At 50.0% G+C, this 23,891-nt stretch overlaps 1 protein-coding gene across 1 annotated transcript in view; it reads left to right on the forward strand.

Moving 5' to 3' along the window:
- Positions 1 to 23,891, forward strand: part of MYBPC3 (myosin binding protein C3) — a 278,233-nt gene that overhangs the window by 239,145 nt on the left and 15,197 nt on the right. Inside the window, exons 28-30 of the mRNA XM_069623114.1 lie at positions 10,030 to 10,118; positions 14,137 to 14,332; positions 22,909 to 23,048. Of these exons, the coding sequence (XP_069479215.1) occupies positions 10,030 to 10,118; positions 14,137 to 14,332; positions 22,909 to 23,048 (425 nt within the window). The remainder of the gene's footprint in view (positions 1 to 10,029; positions 10,119 to 14,136; positions 14,333 to 22,908; positions 23,049 to 23,891) is intronic.

Genomic DNA, 23,891 nt, shown 5'->3' on the forward strand with positions numbered 1-23,891 from the left:
CTCTGCTTCTTCCTCTGTTCTGTTTCTCAGTTTTGCTATCTTTTCTCTTGCTGCTGGAGTAATGCAGTGGGGCAGTAGGTGTATGAAATTCAGCACCAGGCAACATTGCCAATGAGAGCAGAAACCACATGTGCATGTAAGGTTTTCAGGCTATAAACCACAGGGGAGTTGACATCTGGGAAGAAATGTGGAGAAGGTGGACACAGAATATTTAAAGCCGCTAAGTTTGCATTTTGCCTTTGTTGCAGCAGACGATGGATCAAATGCCCTTGCTGTCTTATGAAGTGGCAAGGCACTGCACATCCCCCGCTTTGTGCATGTCCTTCATTTTGTGGTCACACGCTTTATCACGAATTGTGAGCCTGTGAAAGAAATGGTCACTGTGGCCCACAATATCAACTCCTATTCCAGCTGAGTTTACCATGCCAGAAATGCACTGCAGAAACTGTAGGTGTACCACAAGTTGCAATTGCACAACCTGAAGACCTGAGTGCCCACCCGTCGGAGCACTACATTTTGCTTGGTGGAAAAGACTATGCGATCAGTGCAATGCCATCCCATATTGATGCCACACTGCGTCAGTGGTTGCTGCTGTGTAACTTCTTTTCTGCGCTATGATCGTTTGAGGAGGCCACCGAGTAGGTTAGCCATCACAATGCAGCCCTAGGTGAGGTTCTTCATCCAGTGTTTGAGCCTAACCTACCCAAAATGGCAAGGGCCTATACTTCGCAGGTGATGTGGATGAGGCACAGCTGGTGGGTGACCTTTCAACCTTGCAGTGCTACTGTAGCTTATTTGGATTTAAAGGTAACATTGAATACCTGCTGGCTTCCTTTATGGACCGTTGTTTTCTAAGTACAAGCATCCACTTTTTATTGGCTTGTCTCGGGGAAGGGGTCTTGCAGCAACCATCACACTGAAGAGACATGGTGCAAGGATGCTTTGCTGCAGCCCCTTCTACATCAATTACAGAAAAAATGCAGGGAGCAGGAAAAACACCAACCAGCCTAAATGTTTCCAAGTACATTGGGAAAGTCGAAGCTCAAGATTGACGGCATCAACGAGCAGAACATCACTGACACGTGTTGAAAGGTTTGGGAGCAGTGCAGAGGAGACTCTCTGCGACACCCTCCTCAGTGACTCAGACATCTTGGACACATAGCCAGCACACCAGCTCGGTTGATGATGATTTGTTAACCGGTACATGTCAGACACTGATTGGATGAAGTCAATGAACAAACCCATAGTTTGACCCGGGACCGGAGGCTTGGGATTGGACAGTCTCCCGCAGATCAACCTAGGAGTCGCTAGTTCCATAAATCTGTCCCATTCTCGTGAAAAGAGTGACTCTTTCCTAAAAGATTTTTGGGCCTGCCACGTCTTTTAAAAAAAGAGTTTTCTAAGGCCAAATGATGAGATTATTATGTTGCATTTGTTTTAATAGAGGGGTGCAAGGAGTTTTTTTAGAGGCCTGCTCCAGTTTGTGGTGGTTGTTACTTGTGGTTTTGGGTGAGGGTTAGGCATTAGAGACAACATGGCACCTTGGCCTCGCCAACGAATGAGCTGCTGTGTGGAGGCCGATAATTAGGTTTTAGCTCAGGGGTGTGTTTTGTTGCCTCTCTATTTCTGTCCTCTCACTTCCGCTGTTTCACTCTATTCCATCTGTGGGCCTCTTTGCCTCTTTTACACACTCCCCTCTCTTTTTTGCATTTTTCTCCCTGTCTGTTTGCTTCTTTGTGAGTTGATTTCAGTGTCTATTTCTGTTCCCTGCCTCACCCGTCTCTTTTTTATTTCTGTCTCTGTTTCTATCCGGTGCACAGAAGGCGGGTCCCCCTCAGACCATCTGCAGGGCATTAGTGCCCCCCTGCCTGGTATTCTGTAGCAGCTGCCGTGGGATCAACTTTATGTGGATATTTCACAGTCCAGCACATTACTAATGACTTCTGTGGCACTCAGCGCGGGCATAGTCTCTAATTCCCTTGTCTCTGTTCCAAGAGTTTCAAGAGTTGCGAATTGTGGAGTCCTCTCCCCGTGGCACGGCCCCTTTCCCCGGCACTCAGTGGGCCGGCGGCCAGGGTTGTGCTGGAAGGCAACGGGAGCTTCAGCTGTAAATCCCGATCAATGGACATGAGAGGTTCAGCTAAGGGGAGGGGGGGGTGTGCGGACGGGGGAGGGGGTGCGCAGGCCTATTGCCTTGCAGAGACATAGATTGATATAATGGGATATTATATCAGCGCCTAGATGCCTCTGGGTTGGGTGCGCTATACAAATTGCAAAATAAATAAAAAAAATAAATATGCAGCCATACACTATTTAATATATACAGGGACGGCTCCGAAATAAGCAGATAGCATAAAGCTGTAATGCACATACCTACTGCACAAGTGTGAGGTCTGCGAACGTTGCGGCACCATCACTGCACAAATTACCCTAATGCACACTAAGTCCATCACACTACAAAGTCAACCTTAACTCACTATGCACCACTTCCTCGCAGGACTCCCTTTTGCTGGAGCACAGATGTGGACATCAAGTGTCAACCGGTTTTGCAGCCTAACTTTGGCATTCTGCCCATTTGAAGACTCCGCCCTTTAATAATGTGTGTTTATCCGTTTCCCGAACAATATACGGAACACTTACTGCCTGATTCATGGAATTAGGTGCGTGAAAACGCAGATTTGCACACCTTTCTGCCCGAAAACCCCCATACTTCAAACAGGGATTTTCAGGCAGAAAGGTGCGCAAATCTGCGTTTTTCACGCAAATAATTTCATGAAACAGGCTGTTAATACAGCATTGTCAATATGCGACGTAACAGAAGCAATAGTGGGAGAGGTAAACACTTCCACACCTTTTTATAGGAAGCAATCTTAAATCTTTTAAAAAGGTGTTTTCCGCAATATATACACGCATATGTAACACAAATACAGATATAACATCATATATTACCTCTTCATTCTGTAAGAAAGCGCACAGATGCCTTTAGGCTGGGCGCGCTACATAAGTATCAATATAAATAAATAAATATGCATACATGTGAATATAACAGAAATATATAATGTGATCATCGGCAACATAGACAGGAATGTAGTGGGGTAATGTATGGCGAGGCATGCAGTATCCTGGGGCATTTCTCGGTTCCGCCTCTAGATTCCACCCCTTGAAGGCTGCATATCAAAAAGGCACCCTTCATTAGGCTGATTTGGTGAAGTCTTCAATTGGTGAGATAATGGTCATTTCGGCGGGAAGGGGAGTTTACCCCTGAATGCCCCACCCATCCCTATCTTCTCCTGCATTGCCAGGGTTTACCTTTCGTCATGGCGTTTCATCCCCAAACCCACTTTTGCTACCCCTCTCCCACCCAAATACTTTGCACACCTAACTACCTAAACCTCACACCCCTCACACACCAACCATACACACAACACACACACTTACCTTCTGTTTGTGCCAGCATCTTCCTACTTCCGGGTCGCTGTGAGATCGGACTTGGCAGCCCCAGCACATTCATAAGCACCATGGTGCGGGACATTGCCTTGGCGGTCCTCCGGCTTCTATTTACGGTCTTCTGGATAATTCCTCATTTTGAGTAGGATAATGACTTTTAAGTGATTTTAAATCTCTGTACTAATCATGTTAGCTTATTTCTTACCAGCTAGATTACACATGATATATTACTGACCTGCTCATGGACTGGCCTATAGGGAACTCTGGAGATTTCCTGGTAGGCCTCTGCACCTTGGAACTCTCTTGTGTGGTAACCTATTTTATTTCCACATTTTCTCATAGGAAAAGGGTTGGGCTTGCTGAAAATGTGTATTGTAGGGCCACTCTGAAAATTATTTCCAGGGCCTCTTTTGGTTACCAGTGCGTCCGCCCTTGTCGATTATTGTCCTACATCCAACATATACTCCCGGTGTAAGGCTTTGGACCTGATTATGAGTTTGGTAGTTTGATCAGTCCACGAGGGGCAGCACAGCCCATAGAATAGCAGAACACGCAGCAATAATCAAAAGAAACTATTCAGGCCTAAATGAAGGAAACAAATGATGACAGGCTAGCACTGCACCATTTATACTTGGTGCGGCAGAGCGGAGGGTGAGCCGCTGGGTGGTGCAAATGTCAAGGGGTTGGCCGGAGATGGGCCTGTGCAGATCAGTGTGCCGGGAACTAAACTAGAGAGCAGCAACCACATTGTTACAAGACCACTGCATGTGCTTTGGCAGGTGTGTGTGGCCTGGGCACACAGTGGGGAGCACTCGGCATCATATTTGGGCAAGTCCCATGGGACCAGCCCCGTTTCTTGCCGCAGGCAGAGCGGGCGACGGCCCGGGGCGCAGAGCTAAATAGCTCAACAGGAGGACGCAGTAAGGGGACTACCCAGAAAGATGCTTCCCAGCTTGCCGGACAACAAATGAAGCAGCCTGCTGTGCCGGTGAGCGCCTCTCTGCAATGTGCGGCTGGCTGTTTTCTGCCGACTTGTGGATGACCGCGATGCATTTGGAATATGCAAACAAAGGAATGCATATTCCAAACACAGCATGTGATATGCTCTGGAGTCACGCACCCCGTGCCCCTCATTCTTTGTGCTGACAGTCTTTCAAGTGGGGGAAATTTATAAGCGATGGCTCACTTAACAAGCCATTGTTTTTACACAGTATGTGCTTAACATTTCAGTGTTAAGAACTAAACATGGGGCATTTCAATGCACCAGGCCAGCACAAATATCAGTTAGCTGACCAAACCTATGCATTCTTCAAAGAGAATTAACGTGCCACACGAAAAAGTTGTGCACTATTTTCTTTATTTTCATGTCTCTTTACTTGACACACCAAAACGTTGTTCTTTTAAATATGACTTTTTAGTTACACATGGCGCGTCCCTGGGAAAGTTAACTGTCTTTTTGGTGTTGAAGTATTCGAGTGCTTGCTTTGGAACATGGTCTAAATGCATCCACTCAGCATCAAAGGTCTTTTACTTTTCTAAACAATCCAACCACTGCCTAGCACGCACACCAGATGGCACCTCAATGGGACTTGGCACCTTGATTAGGAAAGCAGAGTTCATTGTGTGTCACCATGTAGACAGTAGTCCATGACAAATCAATGCAGTTATATGTTTGCAGCCATGTTTTGTGCGCTGCACAAGCCACCACCCTGTTGGTTAACAGCGTCTATGTGGTGCTCCTCTATGTAACAGCCTGTGTTTGTATGGTGTGTCCCATGTCCATATAATAGCACAGTGGAACGTTTTGTGTATGTGGATCTGACGAGCATGCCATACTGTGCCGACACTTAAAACACATAAAGCAATCAAAGAAGTTGCCTCAAATTGTACATCCACTAGGCCAGGCGCCCTTTCTACACTGCCACACCATGATTTTCACTAGCTGCAGGCCAGCACTAATAAGAGATGCTAATGCCAGCTCTGGTAGATAATGCATGGGTCTGCTAGTTTTTGCAGAAATAACCCCCGACGCCTGCTTAATGGTGAGGTGGTAGTGGCTGAGGAACTGTGGAACCTTTACCATGGATTAGACGCCTTTTTTTTATTAAACGGTTCAGCTTATTACTGGTCAGGCTAAAGTTTGTAAGAGGTACAATCCTTTCTGTGTAGCCTTTCTGTGAATTGTTTATTGGGTCTCTCTTGTGTGGTATCCTTTCCTGTCTGTAGAAATCATTCCCTGAAGATGTTTCTGTATTGGGGTTGGGCATGCTCACCCTGAGACCCAGCCCTTCCTAATCAAACATTCTTCAGAAACAAGAAGCAAAAGAGCCCGTGTACCCCATTTGACTGGCTGATGTTGCAGCCATTGTATACTCACATACAAAAACATAGGGTGCCCAAATGAGTATTTATGGTTCATGGTTGCAAACATTTTAATGTTAGGGTGAGAATTGTGAACCGTGATGTGAGCACCAAGCCATGCATCGGTTATTGAATTTAGAGATTCACACATACAATCCTTTTATCGCAGACTTGTTAATCAAGTGTAGAGATCTCTGATGATATGTTTTTTATAACACGCTTAATACCCAGAGGTTTCTAAGCACGGACCCTGGGATCGAACCTATGGTGCTACGTGCCATCTTGCTTCCACGGCGAGCACGTTGCGCCTGAGCTATCATCCAGAGACAAATCACTGTTATAGTCCCGAAATGCTCTGTGATTTAATGCAAAGCATACAGGAATCTTCATTGGTGCTATTTGTCCCCTTTCCCACTCTAAGGGAGGTATTTTAAAGAGTACAATAAGAGTGTACCAGGCTGTCCATCTTGGAATGATAATCTTCTATCAGAAATGTATTCATATAGTTACTCTAATATTGCACCTTGAGAAATACAAGTGAGGTGGTACGAACAGAACACCTGCAACACTGGGTCAGTGGTCATTGGGCCCTCAGACCCCAGTAGGCTGTACACACTGCAGTGTGCCATTACGGACAGTTTGAAACTGCATTCAGGCAAGGCCTTCCCTAAGAGCAGCTGACAGAAAAACCATTTACTTGGGCAGCAACAGCTGTGTTTTCACATTAGAATTCTTCTGTAAACTACTTGAATTACAATGTAATGAAACCAGCTTCATTTATATAGCAATTATTTAATCATATTGAGGGGTTTTGCCGCACAATAGAAGTGAAGTTTGGGAGTGACGTGTGCCAGTGGGGGGCTGGGGGCGCATTCTTATGTTTCGCCCCGGGCACCAAGTTGGCTAGAAACTGCTCTGCATGGGACAGTCGCACCTGTTCAGCCTTTGAAGGGTATTAAGGGTGAGAGAGTGGCTGGGAGCTCTGTCTTTCAGAATTGTTGGCATGCATAGCATTTTGGCCAATCACTGCCAACCTTAGCACATGCAGTAGACGCAGAATTTTGGGGATTCCGCTTTGGGGGCGGAGCACCATCAGTTGCAGAACCCACCTACTCCACTCTGCCAGTGAAGAAGATGTCAACCCCTATTCATCAAGGATGAGAAATCACTATCACAGGGGAGACATATTAGAGTTGTGTTTTTCTTTTTTAATAATATAAGCTGTTTTTCTTTCATTTGATGTAATATAATATGCATTCAAACACTCGTATTACATAGGAGACAGTGAAAAAAGACGTACAGATAAAGAGAATACGCCCTCAAACTCGCATGATGGCAAAATAATATACTTACACACACACACAGACACTAATATTAAGGCATTACGGCCAAGTGGGCAGGGCTTTAACAGGTGTTATCGGACCACACTGGCATGAGGCGAAGCCGAGAGTGCAAACAGAGAATAAGTGCTGACAGCACCCGCTACAGCCCTCCCCCGAAGGGCTGCCATAACATTATATTATGGCAAAATCAAAAGAACGGATTAAAAATGGGTTACAAATAGCATTTAACTGTCGGTGCTTCGGACTTTGAAGCGAATATTAAGGTGGAATTTTGGTTAAGCAAGACACTAAGCATTCATGCAAAACATTGAGAGTGAAACATCAAGCTTTGTTATAATGGTTAAGGCCCTCTGCTGAACCATTGTTGATAATTGCAGCTAACATTCCAATGTTGTAGTGAAAGAGAACTCCCGTATTCTTAATAAGAGACCTCGAGAAGCAGCAGGGCCCCGAGGAAGATGGCCTGAAATTAGAAGTACTTAATAAAGCATCTCCATCTTGATGCCATTGTGTTTCAGCGACTTGTCTGTCGTCCATTGCTCTACGGGCAGTAGTCAACAAAGGAACGTATTAGACACACTAGAGTTTAGACTGATTACAACCAAACCTACACACCAACTTAATTTCATCAGCATCACTGAAAAGGATCAGCCCAAAGGATAAGAATGGGGCTGCCAAGTGGTGGGCATTCAGGTTAAACACAGGGAGGTAACCAGGGAAGAACCCTGAGGAACTCCACAAGTCAGGCATTTTGCCATAGAGGAAGAGCGGAGGTTATCTAATAAACTGGGCCTGGCAAGACAAAAAGAAGCCAATACAATGGAGAATAATTCCACCAATGCCTAACAGTACCGGGCAGTCACGAAGAATGGCCTGTGTCAAACACTGCGGAAAGAGAAACAAGGCACTGGTGCTATCAATGTCTACCGCTGGAGCACTGCGGAAAGAGAAACACGGCACTGGTGCTATCAATGTCTACCGCTGGAGCACTGCGGAAAGAGAAACAAGGCACTGGTGCTATCAATGGCTACCGCTGGAGCACTGCGGAAAGAGAAACAAGGCACTGGTGCTATCAATGTCTACCGCTGGAGCACTGCGGAAAGAGAAACAAGGCACTGGTGCTATCAATGTCTACCGCTGGAGCACTGCGGAAAGAGAAACAAGGCACTGGTGCTATCAATGTCTACCGCTGGAGCACTGCGGAAAGAGAAACAAGGCACTGGTGCTATCAATGTCTACCGCTGGAGCACTGCGGAAAGAGAAACAAGGCACTGGTGCTATCAATGTCTACCGCTGGAGCACTGCGGAAAGAGAAACAAGGCACTGGTGCTATCAATGTCTACCGCTGGATATGCTGCGCTGTATACAGCAACATGACTGGGTTAATTTCACATATACAAAGATATTGTACCGACACAAATAGAGCATATGCTCACATCCTGAAACCTTTCAAAGCAGATTTACCACCCAATGTGTTCCCTGGTTGATGCCATGTCCTCCATATTCGACCTGGCCCATTCTACCCCCAGGTGGAGTCTTGTAAATTGGCACTGAGTGGAAACCTTGGAAGCAATGCCTTCATCATGAAAGTAGCCTTGACACTTCACTTTGAAGCACTTCTGTATTTGTTTTCCCGTCAGAACCGCCACTTGCAGTTTGTGCTCTGGACAAGATGCATTCTAGACACAGGGTTACGGATAACCTTACACTGGCAGCTTGGAAAAGTGTCTTACTGCTTGCTGTTGTCTCTGCTCAGAGGATTAAGGAATGAGATGCCCTCTCCTTCTGTGAGCCCTACACAGCAAGCTATACGTAAGCAAAGGGCTGTTCCTATGACCCATTCTTCCTTGTCGCCCACACTTTTGTTTCAGATTTCCATGTCAGTCAGGAGATCTGTTTGTGTTCCTTTTTTCTAGATCCTCTCTCATAAGCAGAGATAATTTAGCATAATGTGAGCCTTCAAAGAGCTTCTAAGGTCTGCATTCACCACACAATGGACATCTAATTTGCTTGAGACCCATCCTGGTGAGGAAGACCTTGATTGCTCATTGGGTGGTTACTTGCACTCAAGAATGCCACATTAAGGTGGGCATTTATGCTCCTAGTGGGATGCATGCTCATGCTTCGAGGCTCAAAGCGGCTTCTCTAGATGTGTAGTGCCATGCGAATTGTAAGCGCTACATTGGGGATGTTAGCTACCGATAATATACTCAGTTAGTCAAACTCTACTTAAAGACAAATACATGGTTTAAAGAGCATATCATAGGCTACCCCGCCCAGCATGAGAATCTTCCTATAAACTGGTCCTATAGCCGAGCTGATAGCACAGTGAGTAAAGCGCTCGCTTTGACATCTGTGCAGAGCCTGCTGACGCAGGTTTGAATACCGGCAGGGCCAAACTCCACCTTTCATCCTTCCGGGGTCGATAAATGAGCACCACACAACGTGGGTAATAATAAGCAGCGCTCAGATACCTGAGGGTTCGTAGTGCTATATAAATGCCAAATTATTATTATTATTATTATAAATGTGGGGTAAAGGGAACAGGTCAGGATACCTCAGTAAACACGAGCTACTCATTGTAGTGAATCCTCTACTAGAAGATCCTAATCCACCTGTTCCAGAGGCACCGTCTACCACCCCGCTTTTCTGATAGTCATTCATTATTGATTGAGCGACAGGACGACCTATGAGCCTGGAGGAAGCGAGGCTAAGGGCAACTAGTTGAAGAGTTCCACCAATGACAAACTGATACGCACTGGCATTCACACCACACACACTCTTATGCTCCGGTGCACTCCTCCCATTTCACACAGGTGCGCAAGTCTTGCCATCTTTCCACCAATGCTTACACCCCACCTCTGTTTTCCTTTCACAGAGAGACCCAAGATCTGGCTGCCACGTTTCCTGAGACAGAAGTTGCTGAAGAAAGTGGGGGAGACGGTGAACATTGTGATTCCGTTTCAGGTAATGCACTCTCCGAAACCTTACTCTTCCAAACCCGCACCCCCAACTGTTCGAAGCTCATCCCATGCCCAAGCACATGTGCATCTGAAACCTTTCCACACCCGAACCCCCACATTCAAACTACTCTACACCAAACCACCCCAACAACTGAACCACATCACGCACAAACCCAACCAGTGCTGCATCCCTCAGCATGTGATAACCCACATAACTTAACCACTGAATCCAGAAGAGCTACATCTCTTTGCCCCCCCCAACCATTGTGCTTTTCCAAGTGGGCTGGGCTTTGCTGCACACACTTCCAAACCTTCCCCTTTAAGAGTATGTCTCAATCGAGTACTCACTAGAGCCTGTGAAAGCACTGTTGCTGCACCATTTATCAATCATTTGTACAATTCTGTGCTTTACTGCAGCTCTCCTTCTGCACCTTCCTGCCCATGTGTGATAGCTTTTTATTGCACCTCTTGTTCTTTATCATGCTGCGCCCCTTTTTTTGCAAATCCCTTTAGATACAAGTGGCATATTGCCTTGATGTTTCCAGGTGCAATGAAACTCTTCAAGCCCATCACTGTGGGCTATCCCTATGCATTTGCATTTACGGTTGACCCCATTTGAGCGCCCATGTGTGCCCTATGTCTCCACTCCTCACCCTTCCATAGTCTTGAACCTTCTCCAAGAATCGGTTTGGAGATGATGTTTCCAATTCCATATATATAGAAGTGAGTAACAACAAGCCATCAACTTCCGTCCTGAAGAAGGTTGGAGAGAATTGAGGGCCAGAGTCTTAGGCACGCTAATTTCGATTGAAACATGTGTCGACAACATCTGTTGCAGAATAGACACATCAGTATACATAGGGGGTGTAAAAATAAATGTGTGAACATTTGTTATATGGTCATGCATATTACAAGACCGATCAAAAACGTACTGTGGAGAAACATGATTGTATGTATGTATGAGTGAGTATGTCTGATGGAGTAGATTGAGTGGAAAATGAGTCAGTATGTATATTTGTACAATTTGATTTTTTAATCCAATGTTGGTACAATTTAATTGAGTTGATATTTGAATACCTCTAAATAACTGTTATATATGAAAATAAATTGATATTTTTTGTAAAAATGATTGGTTTCTTACAATCCTCTGTCTCCCGGTCCATTTTTTATATATACCTGTTGTTTAGCTGGAGGACCATGAGTATACCAGGCTCCCTTTATTGTTGTGATCCACTCCTCACCCTGGCATCAACCCCGGGCTCCTAAGAGCCAGTTTATATTAATGACCGTGCTTTACACATGCTTGATTGTATCAGAACCTACGTATGTACAACAGGGCTCCAGATAAAAGATACATGAATCAGATTAAATGTCCAGCCAATTCTTGTTGCAGCTGTACATGATTGCAGGCACGGCTGTGTGACGTTTATGTGCGTGGAGGCCACAACAAAAATGCAGTTGTCAGAGAAGCCCACCCCATTTGCTAAGTGTATCAGTCGCTAAAGTTCCTTTAGCAGGAAACCAAATGCACATATAACAACACTCGAAGAGGTTTATTACTGATTCAGTACATGTAGTGGAAAAGAGAACATGCTTAAATATTTATATGCATCCCCTTTACCAAAAACACCCACGTTCTCCAAAATGTAATTATTACTTACTTGTGATTTAGTATGAAAGAATTTGATGATCACAGAGTGGAACAAAGGGTGCATCCAGCTTCACCCAGCCACAAGGCTGTGGTAAAAAAAATTCCTAGTGCAGTTACAAGAGAAAAACCGGAAGGGAAAGGGGGTTAAGTGTACACCCGGCCGCCCTCAATGTGTGGCATTCGCGTCACTATCATTCTTCTTTGACTCGGAAGTAATGGACTTGTAAGAAACAATTTCAGCAAATAGTGTTTTGCAGGACTATTTCTCCGTACCCACTTCCTTGGTTCGACGAGTATAAGTTAGCAAACAATTCATTTTCGGTTGCAGCTGTTTACAGGCGGGCATCTCTTCGACCTTGTTGAGTGGCACTTCTATGCATTGCTGTGTGATGTGTTTAGGACACACTGACTATCGGCACATTTCGTGGAAGGTAGCTGTCAAGTCTTGGTCACATTTTATTATTATTATTGAGGTATTTATTGAACGCAGACCTAGCTTTCGAGAAGCAACGGAGCGCTTTACAGAGGTATACAACATTACAGATGCATAACGGAGCGCTTTACAGAGGTATACACCAATACAGATACTTAACGGAGCGCTTTACAGAGGTGTACAACATTACAGATGCATAACGGAGCGCTTTACAGAGGTATACACCAATACAGATACTTAACGCAGCGCTTTACAGAGGTGTACAACATTACAGATACATAACAGAGTGCTTTACAGAGGTGTACACCAATACAGATACATAACGGAGCGCTTTTCAGAGGTATACACCAATACAGATACATAACGGAGCGCTTTACAGAGGTATACACCAATACAGATGCATAACGGAGCGCTTTACAGAGGTATACACCAATACAGATACATAACATAGCGCTTTACAGAGGTATACACCAATACAGATGCATAACGGAGCGCTTTACAGAGGTATACACCAATACAGATGCATAACGGAGCACTTTTCAGAGGTATACACCAATACAGATACATAACGGAGCGCTTTACAAAGGTATACACCAATACAGATACATAACGGAGTGCTTTACAGAGTTAACAAAACAGATATCATGTACAGCGGGCAGGTAGGATACAGAGGGCCACAGAGGAAGGGTACAGCTGTACCAGGTGGCAGGGAGTAGAGGGGCCAGGTGGACACATCATGCAGTTGACTCAGTATCTATTGTATGGAAGATGAGATGCCACTGAGAGACTCTTCGGTCACATTCATGGTCGATATGGCTCAAGCTTCTCCAGTCATTTCGGGCACTGTAGGCTGCTGAAGAACGAGTCACTCACTGTGTGAATTCGTTAGCAGTCAAAGACAGATGTGCTGACTTGGTGTTAATCATTCAGGTGCCTCCACTGTAGTACCCCAAGACACCTTTGCTCCAGTGGTCGAAGTGTACAAAAAGACGTAGTGGAACTATGTTCCCTACTGGCCTTCCCCCGCTCCACACAAACCCCATCACCACGCCCCCTCCCACGCACAATGCAAACCCCCAAGCACATGCGCCTGCTGTTTAAGGGAACGTTCAGTGCAGTGCACCGAAGTGTAAGTTTCAACTTCTTCCTACACTTTTATTTTAAAAACGAAACCATTCAGGAACGTTTTGTATTTAAAATACAAGTATAGGAACAGATAAACGTAATTAAAAAAAGTAGAGGAGCACTGCCACCCAACAGCTCCCGCCCACTTCAACCACTGCTTTGCTTGAGAGCTTTTTCGCCTTTTTCTCTCTTGGTCCAAACGGCTAACAATCCCTGGTTGTTTCAAGCAAAGTTACAATGTTTCCTCAGAACAATTGTACCTTTCTGTCTCCTTTAATGCAAAGAGTCATCCGCTGCTATTGAGCTAGAGACAATCCTTTCTATTATCCGAGAGACAACCCCTGTGGTTGTCGGAGATCCGACCCCTGGACCGTAAAAAACAAATTACATTGGTTTCTTCTATCCTGCTTCATGCCAGACTCTAGCCTCTAAACGTGGGTCCAGGACTGGGTGTCGAACCCATGCTGCTAAGTGTAGCCTTGCTTCCAAGATGGGCGCATTGCCCCAGAGCTATCCTCCCTTCTACTAAGACAACTGGCCATGATGTAAGAGACAACCCTTAGGCATGTGCTACAGCCCCTCCTATTCTGACAGATATCCCCTTGTTGTTGCAAGAGACATATCATGCATTGTTTCGGAGACATCCCCATGTGATTGTGATCTTGATTGGGTAATGTTCACCACCTGCTTTGTGAGTACCAACCTTTTTTGGTGACATACATCAACTGTTTGTCACAGGCGCCTACCACCTGTATGCAACCCTCCTTGGGCCCAATGCTTGTGCATGAGTCACAGCCTATCTTTGTGTTACAGGGGAAGCCAAGACCGCAGGTAACCTGGACGAAGGATGGGGCACCTATTGACCCCAAGCAGGTGGGGATCAGAAACAGTGACACCGACACCATCCTCTTCATTCGCAAGGCAGAGCGCGAGAACTCGGGCCAGTACAGTGTTCACGTCCAAATTGAGAACATGGATGACCAAGCAAACATCACCATCCAGGTCGTGGGTGAGAGACAGCAGCATACCAGGTGGAGGGCAGGTGGAGGGCAGAGGGGCAGCCATCTTGAAAGGGTAACGCGACAAGTGGTCAGACTAGCCAGAGATCATGGACATGGAAAGCAGCAAAGCAATGAGAGAGATGTAGAACAAAAGGTGGCAGAAGTTGCGACTACCAAAACTGCAAAAGGACGGAAAACAGAAATTCAATCAGGAATGTGACAGCGGAAAAGGAATGTGTGCGGTGAAAGACTGGGAGAAGCAATTGGCTGTGAGTGGTCATTGCAGAGAGAAGTGGGAGTGGTTTGTGAGCAGTGAAGGGATGAGAGAAGTGGAAAGATAGAGAGTGGGAGTGGGGTGAAGGGTTGAGCTTCGTAAAAGGACAGAGTGGGGATGGACTGCAAGCAGGAGTGGGCAGAGAATGGTGGCAGCTGTGGTGCCAACCTTAGTGATGACAGGGTGCTGTAAACTGCTAAGAGGAAGAATGGCAAAAAGCAGGAAAGGGCTGAACACAGTAAAATAACAGAAAACAAGAATGTGTTGAGGGTAGTAATCGTCTCCGAGCTGCAAAAGATGGGGAGCGGGAATGAGTTATCGCCAGCATTGGGCTGTGTGTTAGCAAAGAACAAGGATGCGAGTGGAAAGGGACTGATTGTGCAGAAAAAGTGCCCACAGGGAGGGACGTCCCCTTACCAGATGCATTACAGAGGAGGGATGTGCCCTCTCAGACTGGCCCACTGCAAGGGATGGTCCTCTTAGAAATTTCCACAGGGAGGGACGTCCCCTTACCAGATACATCACGGAGGAGGATGGGCCCTCTCAGACTGGCCCACTGCCAGGGATGGTCCTCTTAGACATGTCCACAGGGAGGGATGTCCCCTTATCAGACACATCATGGAGGAGGGATGTGCTCTCTCATACTGGCCCACTGCCATGGATGTTCCTCTTAGACATGTCCACAGGGAGGGACGTCCCCTTACCATACACATCACGGAGGAGGGATGGGCCCTCTCAGACTGGCCCACTGCCAGGGATGGTCCTCTTAGACATGTCCACAGGGAGGGACGTCCCCTTACCATACACATCACGGAGGAGGGATGGGCCCTCTCAGACTGGCCCACAGGAAGGGATGGTCCTCTTAGACATGTCCACAGGTAGGGACGTCCCTTACCAGACACATCACAGAGGAGGATGGGCCCTCTCAGACTGGCCCACTGCCTGTGATGGTCCTCTTAGACATATCCACAGAGAGGGACGTCCCCTTAACAAACACATCACGGAGAAGGGATGGGCCCTCTCAGACTGGCCCACTGCCTGTGATGGTCCTCTTAGACATATCCACAGAGAGGGACGTCCCCTTAACAAACACATCACGGAGGAGGGATGGGCCCTCTCAGACTGGCCCACTGCCAAGGATGTTCCTCTTAGATATGTTCACAGGGTGGGACGTCCCTTACCAGGCACATCACAGAGGAGGGATGGGCCCTCTCAGACTGGCCTACTTCCAGGGATGTCCTCTTAGACATGTGGACAGGGAGGGACGTCCCCTTACCAGATACATCACGGAGGAGGATGGGCCCTCTCAGACTGGCCCACTGCCAGGGATGGTCCTCTTAGACATGTCCACAGAGAGGGACGTCCCCTTACCAGACACATCATGGAGGAGGGATGGGCCCTCTCAGACTGGCCCACTGCCAGGGGTGTTTCTCTTAGACATGTCCACAGGGAGTTACGTCCCCTTACCAGACACATCACAGAGGAGGGATGTGCCCTCTCAGACTGGCCCCTGCAAGGGACAGTCCTCTTAGACATGTCCACAGGGAGGGACGTCCTCTTACCAGACACATCATGGAGGAGGATGGGCCCTCTCGGACTGGCCCACTGCCAGGGATAGTCCTCTTAGACATGTCCACAGGGAGGGACATCCCCTTACCAGACACATCACGGAGGAGAGATGGGCACTCTCAGACTGGCCGACTGCCAGGGATGGTCCTCTTAGACATGTCCACGGGGAGGGACGTCCCCTTACCAAACACATCACGGAGGAGGGATGGGCCCTCTCAGACTGGCCCACTGCCAGGGATGTTCCTCTTAGATATGTCCACGGGGAGGGACGTCCCCTTACCAGACATATCACGGAGGAGGGATGGGCCCTCTCAGACTGGCCCACTGAAAGGGATGGTCCTCTTAGACATGTCCACAGGGAGGGACGTCCCCTTACCAGACACATCACGGAGGAGGGATGTGCCCTCTCAGACTGGCCCACTGCCAGGGATGGTCCTCTTAGACATGTCCACAGGGAGGGACGTCCCCTTAACAGACACATCACGGAGGAGGGATGTGCCCTCTCAGACTGGCCCACTGCCAGGGATGGTCCTCTGAGACATGTCCACAGGGAGGGACATCCCCTTAACAGACACATCACGGAGGAGGGATGTGCCCTCTCAAACTGGCCCATCGCAAAGGATGGTCCTCTTAGACATGTCCACAGGGAGGGACGTCCCCTTAACAGGCACATCACGGAGGAGGGATGTGCCCTCTCAGACTGGCCCACCGCCAGGGATGGTCCTTTTAGACATGTCCACAGGGAGGGTCGTCCCCTTACCAGACACATCACGGAGGAGGGATGTGCCCTCTCAGACTGGCCCACCGCCTGGGATGGTCCTCTTAGACATGTCCACAGGGAGGGACGTCCCCTTACCAGACACATCACGGAAGAGGATGGGCCCTCTCGGACTGGCCCACTGCCAGGGATAGTCCTCTTAGACATGTCCACAGGGAGGGACGTCCCCTTACCAGACACATCACGGAGGAGGGATGTGCCCTCTCAGACTGGCCCACTGCCAGGGATGGTCCTCTGAGACATGTCCACAGGGAGGGACGTCCCCTTAACAGACACATCACGGAGGAGGGATGTGCCCTCTCAAACTGGCCCACCGCAAAGGATGGTCCTCTTAGACATGTCCACAGGGAGGGACGTCCCCTTAACAGACACATCACGGAGGAGGGATGTGCCTTCTCAGACTGGCCCACCGCCAGGGATGGTCCTTTTAGACATGTCTACAGGGAGGGTCGTCCCCTTACCAGACACATCACGGAGGAGGGATGTGCCCTCTCAGACTGGCCCACTGCCTGGGATGGTCCTCTTAGACATGTCCACAGGGAGGGACGTCCCCTTACCAGACACATCACGGAAGAGGATGGGCCCTCTCGGACTGGCCCACTGCCAGGGACGGTCCGCTTAGACTTGTCCACAGGGAGGGACGTCCTCTTACCAGACACATCACGGAGGAGGATGGGCCCTCTCGGACTGGCCCACTGCCAGGGATAGTCCTCTTAGACATGTCCACAGGGAGGGACGTCCCCTTACCAGGCATATCACGGAGGAGGGATGTGCCCTCTCAGACTGGCCGACTGCCAGGGATGGCCCTCTCAGACATGTCCACAGGGAGGGACGTCCCCTTACCAGACACATCACGGAGGAGGATGGGCCCTCTCAGACTGGCCCACTGCCTGGGATGGTCCTCTTAGACATTTCCACGGGGAGGGACGTCCCCTTACCAGACACATCACAGAGGAGGGATGTGCTCTCTCAAACTGGCCCACTGCCAGGGATGGTCCTCTTAGATATGTCCACGGGGAGGGACGTCCCCTTACCAAACACATCACGGAGGAGGGATGGGCCCTCTCAGACTGGCCCACTGCCAGGGATGTTCCTCTTAGATATGTCCACGGGGAGGGACGTCCCCTTACCAGACATATCACGGAGGAGGGATGGGCCCTCTCAGACTGGCCCACTGAAAGGGATGGTCCTCTTAGACATGTCCACAGGGAGGGACGTCCCCTTACCAGACACATCACGGAGGAGGGATGTGCCCTCTCAGACTAGCCCACTGCCAGGGATGGTCCTCTTAGACATGTCCACAGGGAGGGACGTCCCCTTAACAGACACATCACGGAGGAGGGATGTGCCCTCTCAGACTGGCCCACTGCCAGGGATGGTCCTCTGAGACATGTCCACAGGGAGGGACATCCCCTTAACAGACACATCACGGATCAGGGATGTGCCCTCTCAAACTGGCCCACCGCAAAGGATGGTCCTCTTAGACATGTCCACAGGGAGGGACGTCCCCTTAACAGACACATCACGGAGGAGGGATGTGCCCTCTCAGACTGGCCCACCGCCAGGGATGGTCCTTTTAGACATGTCCACAGGGAGGGTCGTCCCCTTACCAGACACATCACGGAGGAGGGATGTGCCCTCTCGGACTGGCCCACTGCCTGGGATGGTCCTCTTAGACATGTCCACAGGGAGGGACGTCCCCTTACCAGACACATCACGGAAGAGGATGGGCCCTCTCGGACTGGCCCACTGCCAGGGACGGTCCTCTTAGACTTGTACACAGGGAGGGACGTCCTCTTACCAGACACATCACGGAGGAGGATGGGCCCTCTCGGACTGGCCCACTGCCAGGGATAGTCCTCTTAGACATGTCCACAGGGAGGGACGTCCACTTACCAGACACATCACGGAGGAGGGATGTGCCCTCTCAGACTGGCCCATTGCCAGGGATGGTCCTCTTAGACATGTCCACAGGGAGGGACGTCCCCTTACCAGACACATCACGGAGGAGAGATGGGCACTCTCAGACTGGCCGACTGCCAGGGATGGTCCTCTTAGACATGTCCACAGGGAGGGACGTCCCCTTACCAGACACATCACGGAGGAGGATGGGCCCTCTCAGACTGGCCCACTGCCTGGGATGGTCCTCTTAGACATTTCCACGGGGAGGAACGTCCCCTTACCAGACACATCACAGAGGAGGGATGTGCTCTCTCAAACTGGCCCACTGCCAGGGATGGTCCTCTTAGATATGTCCACGGGGAGGGACGTCCCCTTACCAAACACATCACGGAGGAGGGATGGGCCCTCTCAGACTGGCCCACTGCCAGGGATGTTCCTCTTAGATATGTCCACGGGGAGGGACGTCCCCTTACCACACATATCACGGAGGAGGGATGGACCCTCTCAGACTGGCCCACTGAAAGGGATGGTCCTCTTAGACATGTCCACAGGGAGGGACGTCCCCTTACCAGACACATCACGGAGGAGGGATGTGCCCTCTCAGACTGGCCCACTGCCAGGGATGGTCCTCTTAGACATGTCCACAGGGAGGGACGTCCCCTTAACAGACACATCACGGAGGAGGGATGTGCCCTCTCAGACTGGCCCACTGCCAGGGATGGTCCTCTGAGACATGTCCACAGGGAGGGACGTCCCCTTAACAGACACATCACGGAGGAGGGATGTGCCCTCTCAGACTGGCCCACCGCAAAGGATGGTCCTCTTAGACATGTCCACAGGGAGGGACGTCCCCTTAACAGACACATCACGGAGGAGGGATGTGCCCTCTCAGACTGGCCCACCGCCAGGGATGGTCCTTTTAGACATGTCCACAGGGAGGGTCGTCCCCTTACCAGACACATCACGGAGGAGGGATGTGCCCTCTCAGACTGGCCCACCGCCTGGGATGGTCCTCTTAGACATGTCCACAGGGAGGGACGTCCCCTTACCAGACACATCACGGAAGAGGATGGGCCCTCTCGGACTGGCCCACTGCCAGGGACGGTCCTCTTAGACTTGTCCACAGGGAGGGACGTCCTCTTACCAGACACATCACGGAGGAGGATGGGCCCTCTCGGACTGGCCCACTGCCAGGGATAGTCCTCTTAGACATGTCCAAAGGGAGGGACGTCCCCTTACCAGACACATCACGGAGGAGGGATGTGCCCTCTCAGACTGGCCCACTGCCAGGGATGGTCCTCTGAGACATGTCCACAGGGAGGGACGTCCCCTTAACAGACACATCACGGAGGAGGGATGTGCCCTCTCAAACTTGCCCACCGCAAAGGATGGTCCTCTTAGACATGTCCACAGGGAGGGACGTCCCCTTAACAGACACATCACGGAGGAGGGATGTGCCCTCTCAGACTGGCCCACCGCCAGGGATGGTCCTTTTAGACATGTCCACAGGGAGGGTCGTCCCCTTACCAGACACATCACGGAGGAGGGATGTGCCCTCTCAGACTGGCCCACTGCCTGGGATGGTCCTCTTAGACATGTCCACAGGGAGGGACGTCCCCTTACCAGACACATCACGGAAGAGGATGGGCCCTCTCGGACTGGCCCACTGCCAGGGACGGTCCTCTTAGACTTGTCCACAGGGAGGGACGTCCTCTTACCAGACACATCACGGAGGAGGATGTGCCCTCTCAGACTGGCCCATTGCCAGGGATAGTCCTCTTAGACATGTCCACAGGGAGGGACGTCCCCTTACCAGGCACATCACGGAGGAGGGATGTGCCCTCTCAGACTGGCCCATTGCCAGGGATGGTCCTCTTAGACATGTCCACAGGGAGGGTCGTCCCCTTATCAGACACATCACGGAGGAGGGATGTGCCCTCTCAGACTGGCCCACTGCCAGGGATGGTCCTCTTAGACATGGACGTCCCCTTACCAGACACATCACGGAGGAGGATGGGCCCTCTCAGACTGGCCCACTGCCTGGGATGGTCCTCTTAGACATTTCCACAGGGAGGGACGTCCCCTTACCAGACACATCACAGAGGAGGGATGTGCTCTCTCAAACTGGCCCACTGCCAGGGATGGTCCTCTTAGATATGTCCACGGGGAGGGACGTCCCCTTACCAAACACATCACGGAGGAGGGATGGGCCCTCTCAGACTGGCCCACTGCCAGGGATGTTCCTCTTAGATATGTCCACGGGGAGGGACGTCCCCTTACCAGACATATCACGGAGGAGGGATGGGCCCTCTCAGACTGGCCCACTGAAAGGGATGGTCCTCTTAGACATGTCCACAGGGAGGGACGTCCCCTTACCAGACACATCACGGAGGAGGGATGTGCCCTCTCAGACTGGCCCACTGCCAGGGATGGTCCTCTTAGACATGTCCACAGGGAGGGACGTCCCCTTAACAGACACATCACGGAGGAGGGATGTGCCCTCTCAGACTGGCCCACTGCCAGGGATGGTCCTCTGAGACATGTCCACAGGGAGCGACATCCCCTTAACAGACACATCACGGAGGAGGGATGTGCCCTCTCAAACTGGCCCACCGCAAAGGATGGTCCTCTTAGACATGTCCACAGGGAGGGACGTCCCCTTAACAGACACATCACGGAGGAGGGATGTGCCCTCTCAGACTGGCCCACCGCCAGGGATGGTCCTTTTAGACATGTCCACAGGGAGGGTCGTCCCCTTACCAGACACATCACGGAGGAGGGATGTGCCCTCTCAGACTGGCCCACCGCCTGGGATGGTCCTCTTAGACATGTCCACAGGGAGGGACGTCCCCTTACCAGACACATCACGGAAGTGGATGGGCCCTCTCGGACTGGCCCACTGCCAGGGACGGTCCTCTTAGACTTGTCCACAGGGAGGGACGTCCTCTTACCAGACACATCACGGAGGAGGATGGGCCCTCTCGGACTGGCCCACTGCCAGGGACAGTCCTCTTAGACATGTCCACAGGGAGGGACGTCCCCTTACCAGACACATCACGGAGGAGGGATGTGCCCTCTCAAACTGGCCCACCGCAAAGGATGGTCCTCTTAGACATGTCCACAGGGAGGGACGTCCCCTTAACAGACACATCACGGAGGAGGGATGTGCCCTCAAAGACTTGGCCACTGCCAGGGATCTTCCTTTTAGACATGTCCACAGGGAGGGACGTCCCCTTACTAGACACATCACAGAGGAGGATAGGCCCTCTCAGACTGGCCCACTGCCAGGGATGGTCCTCTTAGACATGTCCACAGGGAGGGACGTCCTCTTACCAGACACATCACGGAGAAGGGGTGTGCTCTATTAGACTGGCCCACTGCCAGGGATGTTCCTCTTAGACATGTCCACAGGGAGGGACGTCCCCTTACCTGACATATCACGGAGGAGGGATGGGCCCTCTCAGACTGGCCCACTCCCAGGGATGGTCCTCTTAGACATGTCTACAGGGAGGGTCGTCCCCTTAACAGACACATCACGGAGGAGGGATGTGCCCTCCCAGACTGGCCCACTGCCTGGGATGTTCCTCTTAGACATGTCCACAGGGAGGGACGTCCCCTTACCCGACACATCACGGAGGAGGGATGTGCCCTCTCGGACTGGCCCACTGCAAGGGATGGTCCTCTTAGACATGTCCACAGGGAGGGATGTCCCCTTACCAGATACATCACAGAGGAGGGATGGGCCCTCTCAGACTGGCCCACTGCCAGGGATGGTCCTCTTAGACATGTCCACAGGGTGGGACGTCCCTTACCAGACACATCACAGAGGAGGGATGGGCCCTCTCAGACTGGCCCACTGCAAGGGATGGTCCTTTTAGACATGTCTACAGGGAGCGACGTCCCTTACCAGACACATCATGGAGGAGGGATGTGCCCTCTGAGACTGGCCCACTGCAAGGGATGGTCCTCTTAGACATGTTATTTGGGAAGTGCCTTCCTAGGCATGTCCTCCACAAGGAAATTGCAGGACCGTGACCTTTTTTTCTTGTGATTTGTTGTAGACAAGCCTGGACCACCACAGAATGTGAAGATCGTGGAGGTGTGGGGGTTCAATGTTGCCCTGGAGTGGGAGCCCCCAAAAGATGATGGAAACTGTGAAATCGCTGGCTACACTATCCAGAAGGCAGACAAGAAAACAATGGTGAGACCAGGCCCACTCGTTTTTGCGTAATACTCCTGCTGTCCACTATCACCACAGCTCTCTACTAACACACCCCCGCCTCCCCTTGAATGCTCCATTGCCGCATACAACATGCTGGCTCACCTCCAACCGTTTGGCTCTCATATTTCCAATGCTCCAGCACAGCTAAAACACCCCAGCTTTTCGATCCTTAAACATGCCAACACCTCTCTCCTCTAACACTCTAACTCTCATCTACTACACTGACAGTCTTTTCCTTTACTACTGCAGCTCTGATCTCTAAGGCATCAACTCTTCTATAATACGTTGGCTCTCTTTCAATATACTAACTCTCTCACCTCTCCTCTCCTGTAATATTCTGTCCCTCTTCTAGCACACTGAATCCTATCTCCTTTTATACTCTACACTCCTCTAATACATTGGCTCTTCTCTTTTCCAACACTCCAGATCTTTTCTAATAGTCTGGCTTTCCACTATCACTCTGGCTGTGCTTTCCCCTAAGAGTCTGGCCTTCTACTTCTCTAATACTTCCTTTCTTCTGTAACACCAGCCTCTCCTCTCCTCTAGTATCACAGAACGGCTCTCCACATCGCTCACACTATAGCATTCCTCTCTCTTCTAATACTCCTCTCATGTCCCCTAGCAATGCACCTCTACACTGCTCTAATGCTTTGGCAGTTTTTCAGAAACTTGCTCTCCTCTAGCACTTGTTTCTCTTCTACTTTTCTGCACACCCGCTGTATAGCATAATGGTTCTTCTTTCCCCTAATACTCTAGCTCTCTTCTCCTATACTATTCTGGCTCTCCTCTAGTGCTCGGATCTTCTGTCCTCTAACACTTTGC

Source organism: Ambystoma mexicanum, chromosome 11 (assembly GCF_040938575.1).
Source record: "Ambystoma mexicanum isolate Mex_15411 chromosome 11, UKY_AmexF1_1, whole genome shotgun sequence".
Taxonomy (NCBI): Eukaryota; Metazoa; Chordata; class Amphibia; order Caudata; family Ambystomatidae; genus Ambystoma; species Ambystoma mexicanum.